The sequence below is a fragment of the Siphateles boraxobius genome, unplaced genomic scaffold, assembly GCF_051911475.1.
Source record: "Siphateles boraxobius isolate OS27281-9 unplaced genomic scaffold, OSU_SipBor_1 77, whole genome shotgun sequence".
Lineage (NCBI taxonomy): Eukaryota > Metazoa > Chordata > Actinopteri > Cypriniformes > Leuciscidae > Siphateles > Siphateles boraxobius.
This window is the reverse complement of record NW_027509205.1, coordinates 9,509,414-9,531,935: the sequence shown is the minus strand read 5'-3', so window position 1 is coordinate 9,531,935 and position 22,522 is coordinate 9,509,414. Positions and strand designations below refer to the sequence as shown.

Sequence of the window (22,522 nt, the reverse complement as noted above, 5' to 3'; positions counted from 1 at the left end):
ATTCATGACACTACTTTAAAAAAAGAGGCACTAAAGTTAAAAGTAGTAAAACAATATGTTTCTAGAGTCTAGACCTTGCTTTTTTCCCATTTCATTGCCCTGACACTCATTTTTTTTAAACATAAAAACATGTTCTGTGTAAATGTACCTTAAAACTGTTAATTCTTACCTGGAGTTCTTATTGTTCAAACTCAGGGCGATTTCGTTGACCGCATGCGCGTGAGACATGACCAGGTTGAAGCCATACTAGGGTGAGAAAGGAAAAAGCAATGTGGTTTGAGTATAAAAAACATTTACCCCAATGCAATGGTTATTGAATAAAAATGTTGTGCTGCCTTTGTAAATTGGACAGACACAATATGAAAAACAATCTGGAATAGTTATTGTGTTTGATAAGGTTTCACTACTTTAAGAAGCAGTTTCAGAACGAGCAGACGTCCCTGAGGTTTTTGTGACCAGTTCAGGTCTGTACCTGATAGTTCATGATTGCTCTGAGGCACATGATGCACACGTGTACATCATCCTTTTGACTGACTAATCTGGAGTTCTTGATGGTTTTGCTGTTGGCAGTTGAGCCATAGCTGTAATAAAAGGACAAAGTTAGTAATTCACAAGTGCGGTGTTTGATTTGACAGAACACACACACAAACAATCAATCATACACGCCACATAAAGAAATACTTTCATTCGTGTGAGTTGTCTACGCTCAGGAAGTGTGGCTTTGGCTCAGTGGGCAAAATAATGCATGCATGTGACTCCTAGTTTCGGTGCAAAGCACTAATGTTCCTGTCATAGCATGAGCACTCTTATAACCAGTGAAGTGAGACAGGAAGCTAAATGTGATAAGTCAGGAACAATAGTTGACACTTTCCTCAAATAGGGTTGAATTACTCATGAAACAATGCAAAAAGAGGCTAAAAGTTTTTGATGTGAAAACTATTATATTTATTATAGTAATTATCCCACATAAAATGGACCTAGGATGAGTAGCTAGTTTAAAACACATTAAATGGTTGTATTAAAATCCTGTATTAAAATAGGTTGTATTAAAAAATCATATTTGATACATCAGGCCCTTATGGCTCAAAATGATACAGGAGAATTTGGAGCTTATTCTTAAGGAGGGGGGAAAAACACAGTATTATTCAGAGGTCCAAACTGAGCAAAAATATACAAATTGGGCCAGTTGCCGATATTAATATGACCAAACTGTAAATGAAATTCTGATAGCTTGTAATGTAAATCAATAAGATCTTTAAAACAGTATAGCAGATTACTCAAGAGCCATATAAATAGCAGTTATCAACCCTAACCAAATAATATTAATAACAATATAAAAGATAAAAAAAAATCTTATGTTTACTAGAAATTATTAAATATTTCACAGCAAAAACACACATATACCATGACCTGAAGATGGACGTTTTTTTAAATGATACTAAAAGGTCTTTTTACTTGCTAAAAAAGAATAAACTATTAATCACATGACAGAAGGCATGAAGTAGATTGAGTTTTGATCATGTTGATAATTTAGAGGCCTTAGAAATTTGCATTTCAAATATTTGGTTAGGTTTGAAGCTCCTTTTTACCCTGTTCTTGGAAAGTGCCAGTTCTTCAAATTTATAAAAAAAATAAAATAATAATAATAATAAAAAACCTTAACAGTCTCTATTATTAACTATTACCAGCAGCCTGAACCAAACCAATGCAAGTTATCACATAAGCGGACATACAGTCGTTTTAAAGCGAGGCAGAGCGTAGCAAGCACAAGCAGGCCAGTACATACCGGAGGACAGATTGCCGCGCAGAGCGCACCAGCGTATTGCAGCCGTTCTGGTGCAGATCCTCAATGGACCTGCTCCAGGACTTAGCCTTGTCCAGCGAAAAGTCCTCGCCAATCTCCAGCCCTTCAAAATCCAACCTGAGCCGCATACACAGGGAACCGCACAGAGCGGGGGTAAGGGTGGGGAGGGTTAGCAACAGAGCTCAGTAACAGGGGGTCCAGGGTTTTGCAGAGAGCCGCACAGGACCATCCAAGCACAATATAGCAGGGCACAAAACAAAATGCAGCGCACCTACAACGAGGCCTCCAGCACCCTCATAATCATTAAACAACAGTGAATTAATCACAGTTCATCTACAGCGGAAGCCTGGCTACTTGTTGGGATCTTTTAAATGTCCTAAAGATGGTGGATGGATTGGCGTATTGTGAAGTTGACTGTGGTTGGTTGCTTTTAGAGTGTGTCACTTACATGACGGCACACTGGGCGAAGGAGAGATACTCCACCAGGATGTCCAGGCCTCTGTTCTCATCATTGAGGAACTCACGAACCCACCTGCGACATTAAAAAGACAGATGATGTTAACATCCTACTGAAATCAAACACTCCATACACACTACCATTCAAAAGTTTGGGGTCAGTAAGAAATATTTACTTTTATTCAGAAAGGATCTAATAAAATTGATCAAAAGTGACAGTAAAGACATTTAGAATTTTACAAAAGATTTCTATTTCAAATAAATGCTGTTCTTTCGAGCTTTCTATTTGTCAAACAATCCTGAAAAAATGTCTCACTCTTTCAACAAAAATATTAAGCAGCACAATCCTTTTCAACATTTATAATAATAAATGTTTCTTGTGTATCTTTTTTACAGACCCCAAACTTTAACAAACAGATCAGATTAACAAAGACAAAAAATATGTTAAAATATGAAAGACAGAGACAAAGATTATAAAAAGGAGTGAAGAAATAAAGCAGTTATTTTTCTAGAGTGTCAACATGACATCAAACTTAAACCTCAGACTGACAAGGGAACATGGATTTATTGCTAATGATTAATCACTGGTGGATAACATCAAGCCCCTTTTTATTGTTTAATATCCTATTGCATGAAATGCACTATATTATAGAAGTAGCAAATGTTGTTTCATGTTGACTTTAAAATCAAGCTCAGAGTTGACTGGTTTGGCAAGTCTAATATGGAAAGTCCAGAATAGAGGCTAGTTTTAGATTTCCTTCATTTAGCTCCAGATTTCTGGGGGGAAAACTTAAAGCAAAAGGAATTCCCACCATGCAGAGCAAAGGAACGTGGAGATCATAGCTTGAGAGAGGAGGTTAAATCTCTGACAGTGGGAGTGTTTAGACTGCCTCCCCTGAGCAAGCATTCATTTATATATACACACATGCATTCTTTTTTTTCTGCCAGTCTCTCATTTTCATTCTTATTTTACCTCTCAAACCCAAGCTGTAATGATTAGTTGAAATCTATCGCTATTGTTAAATGCCCATTGACGCATCAGAAAAAAAATCTACAAGACTCCCTAAAGAGCACAGGAAAGACAGACAAAAAAGTGGGACTGAGCAAGAAACAGACTTTTCAGATTGAAAAGGTGGTGGGGGCTCACTCGATCATCAGCTTCCTGTCTACCACCTCCGCCTCCCCGCTCCCCTTTAGACTCTTTTCCTGTCCGGCCAGATGCTATTTCAGATTGTCTTGGCAAAGCAAGGAGTAGCACATCGGAAAGAGGCCAGGGATCAGACACATACAATAAACAGTCCTCTGTTCCATTTCATCCAGCCCCAAAAAGTCAGTGAAAATGGGCTGCCTATTCTTTCCTTTTGTTCTTAATGAGAAACACATTACCCCTAGCTCTTAATAATGCAGGCGAGGAGTGTATTGGTTATTTATGGCTCACACAGAAGACAAAGGAAGTAATTCAGAATCATATTTTACCAGTGTCTTCTGAGATTTTGCTCACATTATGTGCATGTATATGAGTGTTCATGAAGATACTTTGAAACAGTAGGTTTGAACAGCTACTCAATGTATAGTAATTCAAATTACCGCCTTTTAAACTTTTTAAGAAGTAGTTAGCTGTCACAAGATTGAGGAGGAGAGTCCAAAAAGGGTTCTTTAATGACAATAACCTCAGGTAACCAATGAAGATTAAGGCAAAAGTAACCGTGTCTACATGCAAATATGAACAACAGCCGACCACTGAAGGTTGAGATGATAATGAACAGGTGTGATGATTAGATGAGTGTCCATGACAACTGATGACTGGCGGGAAACCAAGACAAAGAAACACATGTGATTGAAGATAAACTAAAAGTCCATGAAAAAATAGAGATAATGAGCGTTTGTGACATTATACCCCCCATTACAACATGAGGGAGGCAGTGACGATGGGGGCTTAGGAGATGGGCGAGGGGGCAGCGAAGGGATAGTGTGATGGAGGAATAGTGACGTGAGGATGACAATGATAGGCCGATGCAGCCGACCCCGAGTGCCACAGTGCCGACAGCCCACAGCGGAGTCGAGGGAGGGAGGAGCCAAGGTGTAACAGTGGCTGACGACAACTGGGGTACGACCACAGTGACAAGGCCAAAAGATTGAAAGGCGCAGACGGAGAGCAGATGGAACTGAGCGACAACGCTTGCACTGGAGATCCAGACGATGATCGCGATGATCATCTGAGGCAGGAGCCGGTGTGACGGAGGACAGAGGCGAACCTGAAAGGACGGAGGAACCCGCTGTAGCCGTAGAGGTGGAGGAACGGAGCGTAGCTGACAGCCCGCAAGTGACGAGTGACCAAGGGGGAGCCGGTGGAACTAGGGAACCCGGTGGAGCCGCAACTCCAAGGGTTTCTGTTGGAGCTGAAGGTGGGAGGAGCCAAGGCGGAGTCTACAGATCGACAGGCCGAGATTGAGCGAAGTGATCAGATGCTGGAGGCAGAGCCGTAGGATCCTCTTGCTCGGGCACTGATGGTGGTTGAACGACCTGAGGCTCGATGTCACAGCAAGGCATCCCCAGAGACGGCGAAGGGCTGCAAACGGGGCTGTAGGACTGGCTGATCTCTGCAGTGATGGCGGCAGATGGAAATCGTTCTCGATTTAGTGAATTTCCATGTAGTGATTTCTTAAACCAGTGATGAAGGACAGAGAGATAATTCAGTCTATACAGGTCTCAGTGCTCAGTGCACAGACCTATCGGTTTATGACATCAAAGTACCGCAAGAGCGATTCAAAAGCATACGGAGCCGTCTACTCTGTTCGCTCTCGAGGAACTTTGATGGCATTCACCGATCGGTCTGTGCAGCGCCGGTTCAAGTCAAACAAGCCTAAAGAAACACATGTGATTGAAGATAACAAACTAAAAGTCCATGAAAAAGAATCAAAAATCAAAGATAACTGAGTGTTCGTGACATTAGCTGAACTACGCACATCTAACAAATAATTTGCTGTTATAAAATGTTAAAATATTAATAAAACAAAATGATAATACTTAATAAATCATAACTGATATAAAACATTGAATAAATAATATACATTTAAATAATATTATTTTAGTGTAAATTAGCATTGAATTGATCATTGTTCATTGTTCAAGTTCATTGAACTTCTCTTAAAATAAACAGACTTAAGTTCACACAAACAAAAACTAGAATGCAACCTAATTTATATAACTGAGTTAAAAATATAGCACCAAACGGCAGCGTGTAACTGAATATTTTGCCACAAAAAACATGTAAAATTATTTGCTACTATGTGGAGACCGATGAAGCATTATTTTTGAATCGTTAATTTGCATGGTCCAAACAAATAAATAAAAATGTTCCAGTGCTTTTTGAGTGTGAGTGTGTTTGATTATTGACTTTATTCTCTCAACTGTCTATTATAATGCACAATACAATGTGACATTTTGTAATATGTCACTGTAGCATTTTGTAATATTTAAAACAGCTGGACAATTAAAATATGCAGTAAAGTTAGTAATGGCACTACTGCTAGTTAGTTACTTCCCATCGCTTGTGTGTATGGGTTCATCCAGTTGGTACGGATGTAACAAAGCATGCAGTTGTGTGTTGAATGGCGTCACAGTTTCACAACACATTGTTTTTTGTATATATAAGTGTGTGTGTGTCCTTGAAAGCGGAATATAAACAGTGAAAAGATGTTCCCAGTTGTCAATGTTTCAATGTACCTCATTGTGTTGCAGATTTGTGTCAGTGTTTTGTCTGTGTTTATCAATGTGAGTTATAAACCTTTGTGTGTGTGTGTGTGTCTGTGTACGTGTCCTTTCATACATTGTTAGATGCTCCAGGCTTCCTGGCTCTCCGGCATACACTACTCAGCTTCCTGCTTGCTAAAGCTGCTAAGGGGGTTGTGTGTGAGGGACAAGATGAATAAAAACCATCTGGACTCTGCCGAGGTCTACAGACAGTGCTATAAGCACAGGGAAGCTGGCAGAACAGCCCAACAGCAGGGATTTGTGCACGGGCAAACACTACCTCTAGCTTTCTACAACAGGAAGAACAAAGAAAGAGTGATTCTTTAGAGGGGGAAAGCCAAACAATACCACAGCTTCCCACCCATACCACTAGAAGTGCTATTGTTCCCCGCACTGTATACAGGAGCCTCATAACCTCAATGCATTGGTTACTGGAAGATCATTGGATGTTACTCCGGGTGATTGCTGGGAAGGGTATTTGTAGAGATCAGCACAAGACGAAGAGAAGTAAAAGAAGGATTAAATGGGGTGGTGATGGTGCAGTGGATAAGACACATGCCTTTGGTGTCAGAGACCCAGGTTCGAATCCACTGTGACACACCAATGTGTCCCTGAGCAAGACACTTAACCCCTAGTTGCTCCAGAGGCGTGCGACCTCTGATAATATAGCAATTGTAAGTCGCTTTGGATAAAAGCATGAATAAATGTAAATGAGAGGAAACAGGAATTAGTCACCCTATGTGATTGGTTCTCAGCGATATCTCCAGCTCTCGCAGGACTTTAGTGGATTCCTGAACCCTCCTGCGGAATTTCTGCACAAAGAGACACTGATGATTATCGGCATGTTGGGCGAAAACTCTGCAACTTCACCAGAATAAAGATATTTTTAAACATTTTCATAACTAGTTTCAATAAACATTTCAATAACACGAACTAGTGCCGGGTAAAACAACATTTATTGTTAATCTTTTAGTGATTAAAATATGTCAACACTAATGCCCTGCACATACGCTGCCATTCAAAAGTTTGGGGTCCGTAAGATCATTAAATGTTTTTTAGGAGAAGGTTTTTATTCTTAGCCAGACTGCATTTGTTTGGTCTAAAATACAGTTAAAAAAACAGTAATATTGTGAAATATTATTACAGTTTAAAATAACTGATTTCTATTTTGATATATTTTGAAATGTAATTTCTTCCTGTGATGGCAAAGCTGAATTTTCAGCATCATTACTTCAGTCTTCAGTGTCACATGAAGCTTCAAAAATCATTCTTATATACTGATTTGCTTTGAATTAGAAACATTTCTTATTATCAATGTTGAAAACAGTTAAACTGTTTATCTGCTCAATATTTTTGTAGAAACTGTGCTACATTTGTTAAGGATTTTTTTTTTGATGAATAAAGAGTTCAAAAGATGAGCATTCATTTGCATTTATGTATTAAACAGAAATCTTTTGCAATGTTACAAATGTCTTTGATTTTAAATGTAATGTAGGCTATCCTTGCTGAATTAAATAAAATCTTACTGACCCAAAAATTTTAAACGATTTATATATTGTATATAACATTTTTTTACATATGTATATTCTTTACCATTTTCTTCCCTGTCTTTAGAATTAAAGGGGCTATTTTTCTCTGCTGTTGATTTTAGTCTTCTATGTAAAGAATTCATCTGTCTTCAGTAAATGGTGGAAGTTAAGAACAAGCCAATTGTCCAGTTCAGTTTCAATTGAAAGTCTTTTTGTACAGGGAAGAAAATTTTAAGTTTCAAAGTTACAATATGTTTAAAAAGAACATTCACTAAAAGAGATGCAGGGCAATTTGATTTCTCACAACACAAACACTTTAACTGCTGTAAATCATGTTCACATGCAACCAGCTGAAAAACAGAAATTGGTTATATTTTCTAGAGGATGACGCTGACCTTGCGTGTGACTCTTGGGTCTAAATATCCACGTAGTTTCTGGATGTATGTATGTGGAGGATTCTTCACTTGGAAACGTTCCTAACACACAGAAGAGGGGGAGAAAGTTAAACACAGATTATTAAACATCTCCGATAAAATATGATGGTTCTGTTTTATCTAACACATACACCTACTCTTAACATTCCATGTTGTTTGTTTAAAAAACATTATTCTAAAACTATTTTGTTGTTGTAACTATGAACTCCCTTTTTCAGCAACAGACTTCAGATTTGTCAAGATGCATGACTAGACGTCTATAAATAGTAGTTTTACAAGACATTGAAGTCATCATTTTTTCTAAATGATCCTGTATTTAACAAGACGTGCAATTTTACTTAATGGGACAGTTTCTCTAAAAGATCTCATGTCATTCCAAGCCAGCAAGACAGTATGAACTCAAAAGGAGAAATTCTAAAGACTGTACAGGATGCTATTTTCCATGCAATTACAATGAATGGGGACCAAAATCACCATAAAATGTTCATAAAAATAATCCATATGACTCATGGAAAACTTCAGTCCCCGTTCATTTTAACTGCATGGAAAAGAAGTTTCATAGACGAATATGGGTTTAAAACAACATGAGGGTGAGTAAATGATGACAGAACTTTCATTTTTTAGTGTACTGTTCCTTTAAATGATATCCTGTCATTCAGAATCCTGTAATTTACATTTTCTTTTGTGTAAGAAATAATTAAAATCTTATATAACTTTCTAAGTGGCTATAAAATGCCAAGCAAATTGTTCTCTTAACTTGTTAATAATAATTTTTTAAAGGTCATGTCGACGACACAATTCTTGGAGGCATGTTCTTCTGGACTGCATTACAGAAGCAAAGGTGTGGCATAAAAGTGGGTCACTGTGGAGGTTGTACCTGGTCACAGATGAGGTCCCACTTCTTCTCATTATCGTACTGCCGGAGGAGACGTGCTTTATCTGGCGGCAGGTTCATAGAGTTCTGAAAAACAGAGAGCGCATTTGCATCAGAACACACAGGAAGTCATCTATTCCTCCGTGTACCCATGACAACGACCTTGCAGACGTCTCTGTGCTCGTTTTCTTTGGGTCACAGTGGTTTCTAACCAGACATGAGAAACCCTGCAATCTCTGATCTCACATCCTGTGCTTCCTTCTTATATTGTGTTAAATATCATATTTATCTTCAGAGTCAGACATCAAGAAAATCTTTGTACCAATTCCTCCATCTCAAACTATATGAAGGAAATTATGAGCAGTGCTTACCTTTGCAAAACTCACTGCCACAATTATGGGTGATTGCCAGGGTGTTGCTATACAGTTACTATAGTGTTCCGAATAGTTATAGTGTGTTATTTTGTGTTTACTAAGGGGTTGTTACAAAGTTACACAACAAACTGCATTTCATGAAGTAGCATTCAAGTGCAGGATTAATTACAGGCCAAAGTTTTTTTCCGGAATCAAGCAATTACGTAAAAGTAGATGCTTCTACTGAAGTTCATTTTTGTGCGTCGCTGTGTTACTGTGTATCAGAGCACACAATGTGCCGCAAGAGCTGATATTATGAACATGAGTGTAAACTTCTTTTACAGCGGAGCAACAGCTAAATAGAACCTTGCTTGCAACTTCACTAAAGTCAAAGACTTTATATACAGAAAGACGGTTCACTCCTATTACTTACGAATGGGAGAAAGTACATACATGTACAGTACGTACATACATACATAGCCTGAAAACTGCAGTTTTTTTTGTAATGATTAGAATATTTAGAAACAAAATTTATGAGACAATTGTTGTCAGATTTCATTGCTGATTTCAAATATGAAATTCAATTGTAAGCTTGGTGAACATTTTTAGAGAATTGGATGTTTCCCCAATCAAAGAGATAGGAGCTGCACTTCAAAGATGGCCGCCGAGTGAAATAACTTAAACTTTTTATCTTAAAGGAACTTTGTTAAAGTCAGTATGTTTATAAAAACTTGCGTGAATATTAACACACTCGGTTATATAGCACAGCCATCTGAATGTAACTCTGTCACCTCCTAGATTACTGAAGTTTATTAACTACAGACAAACGCGAGAACTAGCATCTGCGTTTATGTAATAAAATTTTCTAGAGGGTTGGTAAAAAATTTTAATGCTTTGGGAAAAAATGCTCATGAGGTTGCATTTATTAACAAATAATACTTTATATATTTCCCGTAGCTCAAACAGTAGAGCGTTGGCAATGCTAAGGTCATGGGTTCAATTCCTATGGAAAGCAAGAACTGATAAGAATGTAAACTGTTCACCATGAAGTTGCTTTGGATAAAAGTGTCTACCAAATGTAAATATATTGACATTTTTTCCTGTAATGGCAAAGATTTCACCAGCCATTGCTCCAGTGTTTAGTGTCACATGATCATTCTGAAGACGCTGAAAAGAGTTGTGCTGCTTAATAGTTTTTACGAAAACTGACATTTTTTCAGGATTTTTTGATAAATAGAAAGTTTAAAGAAACAGCATTTATTTGAAATTAAAATCTTTTGTAACATTACACATGTTTTTACTGCACTTTTGATCAATTTAATGCATCCTTCCTTAATAAAACTATTAATTTCTTTAAATATAAAAATCTTACTGACTCCAAACTTTTGAACTGTAGACTAAGTGATATACTGTATGTTCTCACAATTCTCAAAAATCAGTGTGATTATAATAATAATGATATTGTTCTACTGACATAAATGATTGTACTTCATGCCATTTCCTAGCAGGACATTGCACATAGCCCTATACTCTTATTTCAGGTCACGTTTGCACTACAAACAGATAAGTAAGTGAATGTCTCTAATGGTGGAACACAAGCTGAGTCAGTTGTGGGGTGTGAGCTGAATGGGGTGGGGGGGGGGGGGGGGGGGGGTGTGACAAACACTGAATTTCCCTTTATTAACCTGAGACCTCTCAGTGGGTTTCACTTTGAAGATGGAAAAGGTGTTTGTTCTGAAGATGCCATTCACACCCATATCAACACCCGTCCGAGCATCTGTCTAGATACCCACGTCCTTGCACTCCACATTAGAGTGATTCATACACCCCAAAAGTCAACAGCCAAGGCAACATATCATCTCTGTGAAATTACATGACCACATCATTATAAACAACATGTTTTTCCAGTCATTCTGACTCGATGATTTGTGGAAAGTGAATATTGTGTGTTGAAAGAATTTGTTTTATTTTATTTCCACTGTAAAGTGATTACACCTTTCCACAAGCCCATATGAATCATATTCAGTGACAAGTCTGGGAAAGGCTGGTGGTGAATGCAGTATGTATTATAGTAGTGTCAGAATTAAAATCTCCTGATAATTTATTCAACCCCACGTCGTCCATGTCTTTCTTCAGTCGAACAGAAACATTAACAACGCACTACGTAATCATGTTGAGGGGTCACACGTGACATAGGCGGAAATACCGACCTACTGTTTACAAAGCAAATGTGCAAAGACTGAGTCAAATGCCATTTACACAAAAAAAAGAAAAAAAAAGAAAATGTAAAACAAAGATGTCGGACAATTCTGGAAGTTTTCATCCTTCCCTACCTTTTTGAATCGTAACGTGAACTTTCAACGTAATGCATGGCACGTACGTCGCAGTGCTAGTGCAAGACAAGCATTAGTGGTGAAAAAGTATATATATTTTTATTTTTTTTATAAAATGACAGATCATTTCGACAGATAAAATTCTTATTCCAGAGCCCTTTAAAGCTGCTTTGAAACTGCAATTTGGACCTTCCACTATATGGAGAAAAATCCTGGAATGTTTTCCTCAAAAACCCTAATTTCTTTTCGACTGAAGAAAGGAAGACATGAACATCTTCTTGGGTGAGTAAATTATCAGGGCATTTTAATTCTAAAGATTTTTGACTCAATCTGCATGAAATCCCAGCATTCTCTATAGGGCACAGCTGTTTGGTTTTTGCTGTATCAGTAGCCAATGAGCTCGCTGCTCAACCTTCAAATACTGGTCAGCATTTGCTGTAGTACAGTGGTTGTCAGACTTTTTTCGTCACGCCTCCCTTTAAACCTTTAACACCCAAAAAAACCCCGGAAAGATTAAAAAAAAAATACTTGCAATGAAAAACATCTGCAATAGTTTCGCTTTGTAATATCATTATTTCATATAACAAGAGTAAAAGAGAATCATAATAGAGAACTGAACTTTTAATTTAAATAAACAAAAACATTTAAATAATTCAGTGATGCTTTGGATGAACTGAACCATATAAAAGCGCAAATATATGACTGCTTTTGACAGCGCCTCACATCACAATCTTAGATTCTTGTTCGTCTTCTCACCAGAACACGCACAGAAGCGGAGTTGCTTGCGCGTTCGCAATAGCAGCTTGTGATTCGGTCTATTCTATGTTGGGCTTGTTCCAATGGTGACAAGTCGGTGTGAAGAAGAACGATTCAGTATAATTGTTGTTCAATGCCTCTTTATTAAGGCAGAGCGCTAACTGCTGTTGAACGGCGGTGCAACAGCTGTTTTTATTGTTTTTTTTTTTGCTGATCTCCCGCGCCCCCCATGCAGCATCCCACCCCACACTTTGAGAACCACTGCTGTAGCAGCATAGCACGCTTTCAGAAACCCTCCCCAACTCCACCTCTATAGATCTGCTATGTAATTAATGCTATGTTGTACAGCAGCATGTCTTACTTGCTCACAGCAGTGTGTTGTGTATGTATTGGTAGTATCATGTATTGGTAACAGCAGCAGCAGCATAGCAGATCTATTCCACCAAGACCAAACATATCAATATCGTCATATCCATTACCATGTCAATAACACTGTGTTCTTGTCATGACAGAACTTACAGTTTTGCAGCAGAGTTCATTCAGTGAAGGATTAGTCAGACTAATGCAAACTGATAACCTGTGAGTTTTTTGTGTGATTCACAAAATAATCATGTCATAAGTGAATTCTCTTTTAATCAACTGAACCAATTATTTGAAGCACTTAAAAGTCTGAACGCCAAGGCCACCTGCAAGTTTTCAACTGCGTAAAAGCAACCAGATGACCGAAAATATCTAAAAGTACATGTTCTACTTAACAACTGCATGCACTTTTATCAAATTGTAATCTATAATTTCCGAAAATGTACACAACAAAACATCATGTTACTTGCTCAAACATGCACCAAAATACGTATTCGAAACTAAAGATTTTGAAGAATGCATCAATCATTAGTAAAAGTTTTTTTTAAGTCATAATAATTTATAAAAGTTTATTCAGAATTAAAGTCCACAGCTGTTCAATTACAATGGAGCTGTAGATTTAGGAATTGAGTTATAAATCCGATGTGTTTCTCAGACAGTTAATACAACAGCAGACAGACTCAACTGACCATGTAGTAAATTTGTTTTGTTTGAAACCACATTCGACTGGAAAACATCCCAATTATGATGACTAAGGTTTGTAATGTCTGAAAAGCTAACAAAATTCAGCAGCCGAAATGACAACGTGTAAAAAAAGGCTTCGGAGAATGTTATTTGGCTCTGTCTACGAAGATCTCAAGCATTACCATTCCCTCCCACAATTCCCCTTCCGATGATTTTTTTTCTTCAGTAGTGACCGACATTGTGCATTCCAGATGTCCACAGTTACAGAAGGAATGTGTCATGTTTATAACAGTAATGAATTTGGCTATAAATTATCCCACTTCATCTTTTATTTCACTCTATTTTCCCTCCATTCCTTCTCTTTGACAGAACGTATAGATTTTACATTCTTGGAGGATAAAAGTTTTATATCTTTCTCTAAATCTCTCTCTTTACTCTCTCCGACTCAAATGTCAAAGATGAAGTGGGCGACTCCTACAATGGTTAGCATGCAGCATGTAATAAATGACGTAAACGGCAGCTCTTTCTGATGAGCTCACTGCTTCCGAACATTTCACACAACAAAACGCATCCATTGTTTATGAGGAAGAAAGGACAGAAAAGCCTACAAAAATACCATCATCCATGATTAGTCAATATGAAAGCATCCAGTCTCTGAAGAAATATCAACTATACTGCATTTTAATGTAAGTAACAGCAAAAGAGGCTGTAGATCAAATTCAGTTTGAAATAAATATAATCTCATTATTCTCATATTTTTCACCTAGACAGAAATGAGACTAAATAGCATATTGTCCAATTCTCTGAACATGCCGCTACATACATGCTATGTATATAAAAGGAGAGATCTTAATATCTCATATTTGCTAATATACTAAAGTCTGGAATCAAAAGTCAAAGATTTCAATATGAATTCAAACATTTCCCCAAAACCAAATACTTTGCTATCCACATTAATTTCTGAGCTCTATTCTTTTACTTCAAGTCAACAATTGGATTATTTGTGTATATGTATTCCTCATAAGCAAATTATAAGAAACATTTGAAGCAAAGTTGATACTTAAAGAGCTCCAGCCCCCTGAAAGAGCAACCTAAGGAAGCTTCAAAATAGGAGTCAGAGGTTGGATCTGGCCATATGTCTGTTGCTGGGTTGTCAGGACTGCCTAGTGACCATTTGTTGGTCTGATATGTAATTAGGGCACTTAGAACACAGAGAGGTTCCAGTCCTCCATTCACACGACGATCCAAGATCTGGTGCCACATCTATGATAACAGCGGCTGCAAAGAGCTCAGATGAGTCTTTATCTGATCTACAGTAGCTCTCTGAATATTAGGCTTCTTTGTTTTCTGGTCCAGAAACGAGAGTCTGAGTAAATAAGTTTAAGCTTCACTTTTCGGATTCAGTTCTGCAGCATTTACCCTAGGGGTTTCTCTCAGGCCCCGAGAGCTTCCTGCACAGATATTATTAGCCAAACCATTGGAGAGCTACACCACCACAAAGAAACTTGCATAAGTACAACAAAAAAAAGTCTTTGAATCAAAGGAGTAACCATCAATACTAAAACTCACTGAAGTAAGATCAAAGAAAACACTATGAAGATTTTAATATTTATAGAGCTGAATGAGAAAAACTAGCTTGTGTCCACCCCAGGCCACACTGAAAACACCAGTCTGAAATATCAAAATGTTGAATTAGGTCCTAACCACTGTGATGGCACACAGTACAATAGAATGAAACTGCTTTTTCAATTCCTGGAAAGGAAGAACATGTTATTTTGGCTTAAAAAGTCCCACACATTCAGCATGAAACATCTACAAATATGTCCAAAAATATGAATGATAAAACAAAACAAAACAAAAAACACCAGATGTTCTACATTCCCCAAAAGACCTTCCTTGCTACTCTGCTAGAGCAAAAGGACAAGCTAACTGGTAATCCCTAATCTAATTTTGCTAATCTCATTTAACTTTTCCTACAAAAGTTCAGTCTTGTTTTCCTGCCATAATGACTTTAAAAAGAGACCCACATCTTACATGTGAGATGAAAATAGCTTCAATTTTCAAAGTAGGACCAATGTCTGAAAATAAAAAATAAAATCAACTCCCTAAAGCTCTTTACTTCCAGAATAGAGTGACGCTACCCACGACAGGGACAAAAAGAGCTTCTGTTTGATCCCAGTATAGTTTGTAAAAGGGTGACTGTGGGGAGAAAACAAAGAACCATTCCATTTCACTGGCATGTTGAGTTGTTTGGCAAATGATTATGTTGAACAATAGACTGTGGCTATCAGTTACCCTCGCTTTATAACACAGTAATTACATAAAATAATAAAAACTCAAGTGCAATATATTTCATTTTCTGATGACATAAATTTTTACATGTATGACAAATCTGGAAAACCCCATTCTAATAAGACCAAACAAATTAAAAAAAAGAGGAATAGAAGTGTGGGAGAGGAAAGACCCGTTATGAAATTAACCGTGTGAATAACTTTAAAGTAATAAAATTAAAGTGAGCAAAGACATAATGCTACAAATTACAGGTGGAGTTGGGAAAATGAACTACAGAAATTGGGACAGTTGTCTGATGAGGGAGTGGGACAGGCAAAAGGGGACAGAAAGATGTGTCTTAAGAGAACAGTAGCTTGATTTGTTGCTGGGTATCAGATTGCAGAGAATGAAGAAAAAGTAAAGAGCCCAAGAGACAGAGAACAGAAGGGGGAAACAAACCCCAGTCACGCACAGCCCTCCTTACAAAACACCACATGAGATGGAAAGCACAGTTCAGACAGGAAGACAACATACATACAGTCAAATAAACCAACCTGTGCTTTCTCATCTGGAGGTTTGGCCTCCTGTTTATGAATTGTAACATTGCCAGAAATACCAATGTAAACCCTTCAAAGTCAACATGAAATGTATTCACAAATCTTTTTCTTCTATAATACGATATAAATCTGACCTATTTCTGTAGTTTTCAACAATATCTCATATTGGCCAATGCACCAAAGGAAGAGACTTTAATTTGAATTCAAATATTTCTTTCTTAGCATTGTTTTCCAAAACCTAATAATCTAGACTTAATCCAAATTAATTTCACAGCTCTATTCTTTTACTTTACATCAAGAATTGCCTTATTTTTCATAAAGGACTTTAAGAGAAACATCTGAAAATCTACAAAACATCTGGAAAAATGCCCTATTTCTGAGTAAAACAAGATATAATGATGTTTAAATAATAATAATAATTGTATTATTATAATTAGTATTACTTAAGTATTTATATTATATTACAATTAATAATAATGATGTCCTCTGTAGAGGATGCTGGAGCCTATCAGCATCCCAGACCAGAGATGGAGAAATTTGTATTATTGTTATCAATTGATATTATTTACAATGTTTAAGTTGCTTTTTTTTGATGAAAGATCATGAAAACAAACGAGTTTTCCTTTAAAATAACATGCACTGATGAATCATTCATAATAAAACCAGGAACATTAATTAATAAAGTAATTATGGTCAATTTAGATTTCGAATTGACTTTAAAAGACAGATAAAAGACCCTACTTAAGAGGCCAACATCACAAATCAGCGTCAAAATGGCCCTTCTTACCCATATTAATGCAGTCAAATATTAGTCTTCACCAGGGGGACAGCTATGGCATGTTTAAAAGAGGACCACACACTTTTACAGCCTTATTTGGCCGGTTCTCCGTCCACTCTGAGAGGTCAGTAGGAGTTCATGTGAGCAAAAATTCTTAGCTGCATTTATAAACACAAACAATGCAAATATGTTTTGCGCCCATGCACAGTTCCGAGTGACTGCTCCCATGCCTGAGCCTAGACTCTGGGAGACATCCAACATAAACTCCTCCAAAGCCCACTTAAACCTACAAGCTTAATGTAATTTAAACCGTAAAGCCAATAAAAGTGGTTTACAAACTGATCTAAATGGCTCTTTGACTACTAAGTCAACAGGTAGAGTCTCCTACTTCACTCCATTTTATCAGTTTTAATGGTAGACTACTGTGGTAAAGGAAGAATGAGGGGGAAAGTCTGGGATCTTATATTCTTTCAATGGATCTAGCATGTGTCAGCATAGTCGACTAGACCAGAGCAGACCGCCAGACACACACCGTCTCCCCATCTAAACCGTCTCCGCCGTTCAGCTACTGAGCTCTACCTAATAGGTCCCCAGGCGCCGAGCGTCATCGCAGGACCTGAGGAATGTACACCAACCCTGCCAGATATAGTGGACTGCGAGTTTGAATGGGAAATAATAGCTCTTACTGAACGTCAAGCATTTTCCTCCCATTTTTCCAAAATTGTTTGGTACTTTTGTGGAAAAGTGTGTTTTGAAGAAACCCTTCTGTACAGTCATTAATAAAGCAGTAAAATGTTAAAACTTTCCAACCATTCTTTCCTTTCAAAAAACTCTTGCAAGTACATTTGTAGACCCTGGTTGAAAAAACAGGCCCTACGACAACATGGAGGAATTTTATTAACATTAAAGAGTTAGTTCACCCAAAAATGAAAATCCTGTCTGTATTTACTCACCCTCATGTTGTTCCAACCCCGTAAGACCTTCGTTCATCTTCGGAACACAAATTAAGATACTTTTGATGAAATCTGAGGGCTGGATCACTCCTCCATACTAGTCCATAGGCTTCTTGAGGGATTGAACTTGCCGGCCTCGAAAACTTATTAAAGACATCGTTAAAATAGTCCAAGTGACTACAGTGGCTCAATCTTAAGTTTATCAAGCGACGAGAACACTTTATGTGCGCAAAAAAAACTAAAATAACGACTTTATTTCAACTACTCCATTTCGTTCTCTCTGGACCTCAAGTCAGGTTACTAGTTTAACAGCGTATGATCTGTTGTTGTACGTCACACGCATCACACACATGACCAGCGTCGGCCAATAGTAAGCCTACGTGTGACGTAACTCTACACAATTACACTCTACCTCGTTACCCGCTGTGAGTTTGTTTGTTTGCGTTTGTTTGTTTGCGCAAATACGGTTTGAACGTTGGTTGTTGGTCGTAGAGCGAGACACCGCTTCACTGCTGCTCGCCCTGCGATCGACTGCTTTTGTCAGCCTCGTTACCCGCTGTGAGTCTGTTTGTTTGCGTTTGTTTGTTTGCGCAAATACGGTTTGAACATTGATTGTTGGTCGTAGAGCGAGACACCGCTTCACTGCTGCTCGCCCTGCGATCGACTGCTTTTGTCAGCCTCGTTGCCTGCTGTGAGTTTGTTTGTTTTCCCGTCTATCCTGCGTCTATATTACACCCATACCACTAAAAAGACGGTTATACCCAAGACTTGAGTCATAAATTAGTATAAATATTAATAGCATCACTGGTTGCATCATTGCTAACTTACTGTCCATCTGTTAAAATGGCGAATATATCAGGTGTATGTTATCTACCTCTTGGTGCAGATGAGAACAAATCTGAATTGCTTGCGGTGCAGTCTGAATTAGAAGCTGTAGAAAAGCAGATCCTTGACCTTCTAGAGAGACAAGCTGAGCTGAGAGACCGGCGTTTAGCTCTTGAAACATCACGCGCTGATGCACACGGATCAGTGATTAACGTTAGTAACCCGCTGACGCTGACCTCGTCTACTCCGTGCGTTTCTCAGCATTGGTCCCGAGCGTCCAGGTCACGATCAGCCATGATTTCATTCACTCCGGCTCCAACACACCACCACGAAGCCTGGGTGGTTCCGCGGAAGCCGCGAGCCAGGACAAGAATCTTTTCGCCCCTCCCGGTTTTCGAGATCTCCACTCAGAACCGCTTCTCCCCTCTTCGCGAAACGGAACGCGATGCTGTGATCATCGGCGATTCCACCGTCCGACACGTCCACGCTACGTTAGGTAAAAGTAAGGTGCACAGTCACTGCTTTCCTGGTGCTCGTGTTCTCGATATCACTGCGCGGGTAACTGAGATCTTGAACGGTGACGAGCGCGTCGGAGCTGTTGTGCTGCATGCGGGAGCTAACGACACTAGGCTGCGACAGACGGAGGTTCTGAAGAAAGACTTCAGGAGCCTTATCGATACGGTACGCAGCACATCGCCTGAAACATCGATTATTGTGTCTGGACCGCTTCCTACGTACCGACGAGGGCATGAAAAGTTCAGTAGATTATTCGCGCTAAATGAATGGTTATTGTCATGGTGCAATGAGCAGAAATTGATTTTTGTAAATAATTGGAATCTGTTTTGGGAGCGACCAAGGCTCTTCCGCGCTGATGGCTTACACCCAAGTAGAATCGGGGCAGATCTTCTGTCGGATAACATCTCCAAGATGTTAAATACCATTTGACTAGTAACCAAAAATCCAAATCACAGTCTCTACTGCACCAATTTAATTGATATTAATACTAGTGTAGAACATTGCATAGAAACTGTGTCTATTCCTCGTTTACTAAGATCAAATAATAAATCTACTGCAGGATCTAGAAAAAATCTAATTGTTATTAAAACAAAAAATCTCGCTATTAGTGAACAAAAACAATTTCTAAAGCTAGGTCTTCTAAACATTAGATCGCTCACACCTAAGGCGGTTATTGTAAATGAAATGGTCACAGATAATAATTTCGATGTTCTGTGCCTTACTGAAACCTGGCTTAAACCAAATGATTATTTCGGTCTAAATGAGTCTACTCCGCCAGGATACTGTTATAAGCATGAGCCCCGTCTGATCGGTCGTGGCGGCGGTGTTGCAACAATCTACAGAGATATCCTTAATGTTACTCAGAAAACTCGTCATAGGTTTAATTCGTTTGAAGTGCTTGTGCTAAATGTTACGCTCTTAGATGTAAGAAAAAAATCCCTATTATCTCTAGCATTGGCTACCGTATATAGACCTCCAGGGCCTTACGCCAATTTCCTAAAAGAGTTTGCTGACTTTCTATCAGATCTTTTGGTCAACGTCGATAAAGCATTAATTGTTGGAGATTTTAACATACACGTAGATAATTTAAATGATGCGTTAGGGGCTGCGTTTACAGATTTATTAAACTCCTTCGGGGTCAAGCAAAACGTCACCGGACCAACTCATCGTCTTAATCATACACTCGATTTAATTATATCATATGGAACCGATCCAACCGATATAGATATCATTCCACAAAGTGATGATGTCACTGACCACTACTTGGTAACTTGCATATTACGCACTGCTGTAATATGTCATGCTGCGCCACGTTATCGACCAGGTAGAACAATTCGTCCATCCACCATAGATCATTTCTCAAATAGCTTATCTGATCTGTCCCAGCTGCTGCCTGAACCCAAACAAACAGATGAATTAGACGAACTAACTAGCACTATGAGCAACATTCTCTCTAGAACATTGGATATTGTTGCACCCATTAGATTAAAAAAGGTCAGAGAAAAAAGTATAGCACCATGGTACAATAATACTACGTATGTTTTAAAGAGAGAAACCCGTAATTTAGAGCGTAAATGGAAAAAAACTAATTTAGAGGTCTTTAGAATCGCGTGGAAAGACAGTATGTCACTTTATAAAAAGGCACTTAAAACGGCCAGGGCTGAGCACCTCAGCAAATTAATAGAAAACAACCGAAATAATCCAAGGTTTTTATTTAATACCGTGGCTAGACTAACAAATAAACAGACGTCGTCTGAACAAAATACCTCGTTACAGTTTAGTAGTAATGATTTCATGAACTTCTTCACCGAGAAAATTGAAAGCATCAGAATCAAAATCGTAAACGTTCGATCTTTGCTCGCGCCTTATAATTCGGCCGCAATTATTACCCCGCAAGAACAATTACAATGCTTTACAACCATAGAACAAAAAGAGTTAAATAAACTTATCACTTCATCTAAAACAACAACATGTTTATTAGATCCTATACCAACTGAACTACTGAAAGAAGTGTTACCTGTAGTGGAAGAGCCTCTTCTCAATATTATTAACTCATCTTTATCTTTAGGTCATGTTCCAAGAACGTTCAAGCTGGCAGTTATAAAACCTCTTATTAAGAAACCACAATTAGATCCAAATAACCTAGCAAATTACAGACCCATTTCGAATCTTCCATTTATGTCAAAAATATTAGAAAAAGTTGTGTCCGCTCAACTCGGCTCTTTCTTGCAAGAAAACGACATCTATGAAAAGTTTCAGTCTGGATTCAGGCCACATCATAGCACTGAAACTGCGCTTGTTAGAATCACAAATGATTTACTTTTAGCTTCGGACCAAGGCTGTATCTCAGTACTAGTTTTACTTGATCTTAGTGCTGCGTTCGATACTATAGATCACACAATACTCTTAGATCGACTGCAAAATTACACTGGTGTTCAAGGACAAGCATTAAGCTGGTTCAGGTCATACTTATCTGACCGCTACCATTTCGTCTACTTAAATGGAGAAAAATCGATTATAACTTCGGCAAACTATGGAGTGCCGCAGGGATCTGTGTTAGGCCCTTTATTATTCTCAATATATATGCTGCCACTTGGTAATATTCTAAGGAAACATGGAATTAGTTTCCATTGTTATGCTGATGACACTCAAATATATATTTCCTCACGGCCAGATGAATACGCTAAATTATCCAAATTGACAGATTGTGTTAAAGATATAAAAGATTGGATGACGCATAATTTTCTTTTATTAAATCCAGACAAGACAGAGGTAATACTTATCGGTTCTAAAAACCGTCCACAAAACCTTTCACAGCACGACTTTAACATAGTAGGATGCCCTGTTACTCTATCCGCTACAGTAAAAGACCTGGGTGTTACATTAGACTGCAACCTGTCTTTTGAAAAGCATATTTCATATGTTACAAAAACAGCCTTTTTCCACCTTAGAAACATTGCTAAGTTACGTAATATGCTATCAGTCTCTGATGCAGAAAAGTTAGTTCATGCATTCATGACCTCGAGACTAGATTACTGTAATGCTTTATTAGCTGGTTGTCCTGCATCTTCAATAAACAAGCTACAGTTAGTCCAAAATGCAGCCGCTAGAGTTCTTACTAGATTAAGAAAATATGATCATATAACACCGATTTTATCATCACTTCATTGGTTACCTATAAAGTTCCGTATTAATTACAAGGTATTGCTTTTGACTTATAAAGCTCTAAATGGTTTAGCTCCAGTCTATTTAACGGATCTACTATCGCCTTACAATCCATCGCGCT

General features: G+C 38.1%; 1 protein-coding gene across 9 annotated transcripts in view; it reads right to left on the bottom strand.

Annotated features, from left to right (window-relative positions):
• The window catches only part of fmnl3 (formin-like 3), a 56,081-nt gene that overhangs the window by 19,003 nt on the left and 14,556 nt on the right, over positions 1–22,522 (bottom strand). For 5 of the 9 annotated variants that reach the window (XR_013198365.1, XM_077218774.1, XM_077218777.1 and 2 more), the window contains exons 2-8: positions 8,854–8,937; positions 7,938–8,018; positions 6,749–6,825; positions 2,253–2,336; positions 1,787–1,921; positions 473–581; positions 170–246 (exon numbers count right to left, since the gene is read on the bottom strand). Coding sequence is in view for 8 of the 9 variants with exons in the window: in XM_077218774.1 (XP_077074889.1) it covers positions 170–246; positions 473–581; positions 1,787–1,921; positions 2,253–2,336; positions 6,749–6,825; positions 7,938–8,018; positions 8,854–8,937 (647 nt within the window). In the remaining variant the exon portion in view is untranslated. The remainder of the gene's footprint in view (positions 1–169; positions 247–472; positions 582–1,786; positions 1,922–2,252; positions 2,337–6,748; positions 6,826–7,937; positions 8,019–8,853; positions 8,938–22,522) is intronic. The other 4 variants (XM_077218778.1, XM_077218779.1, XM_077218780.1 and 1 more) reach the window with 1 other exon arrangement.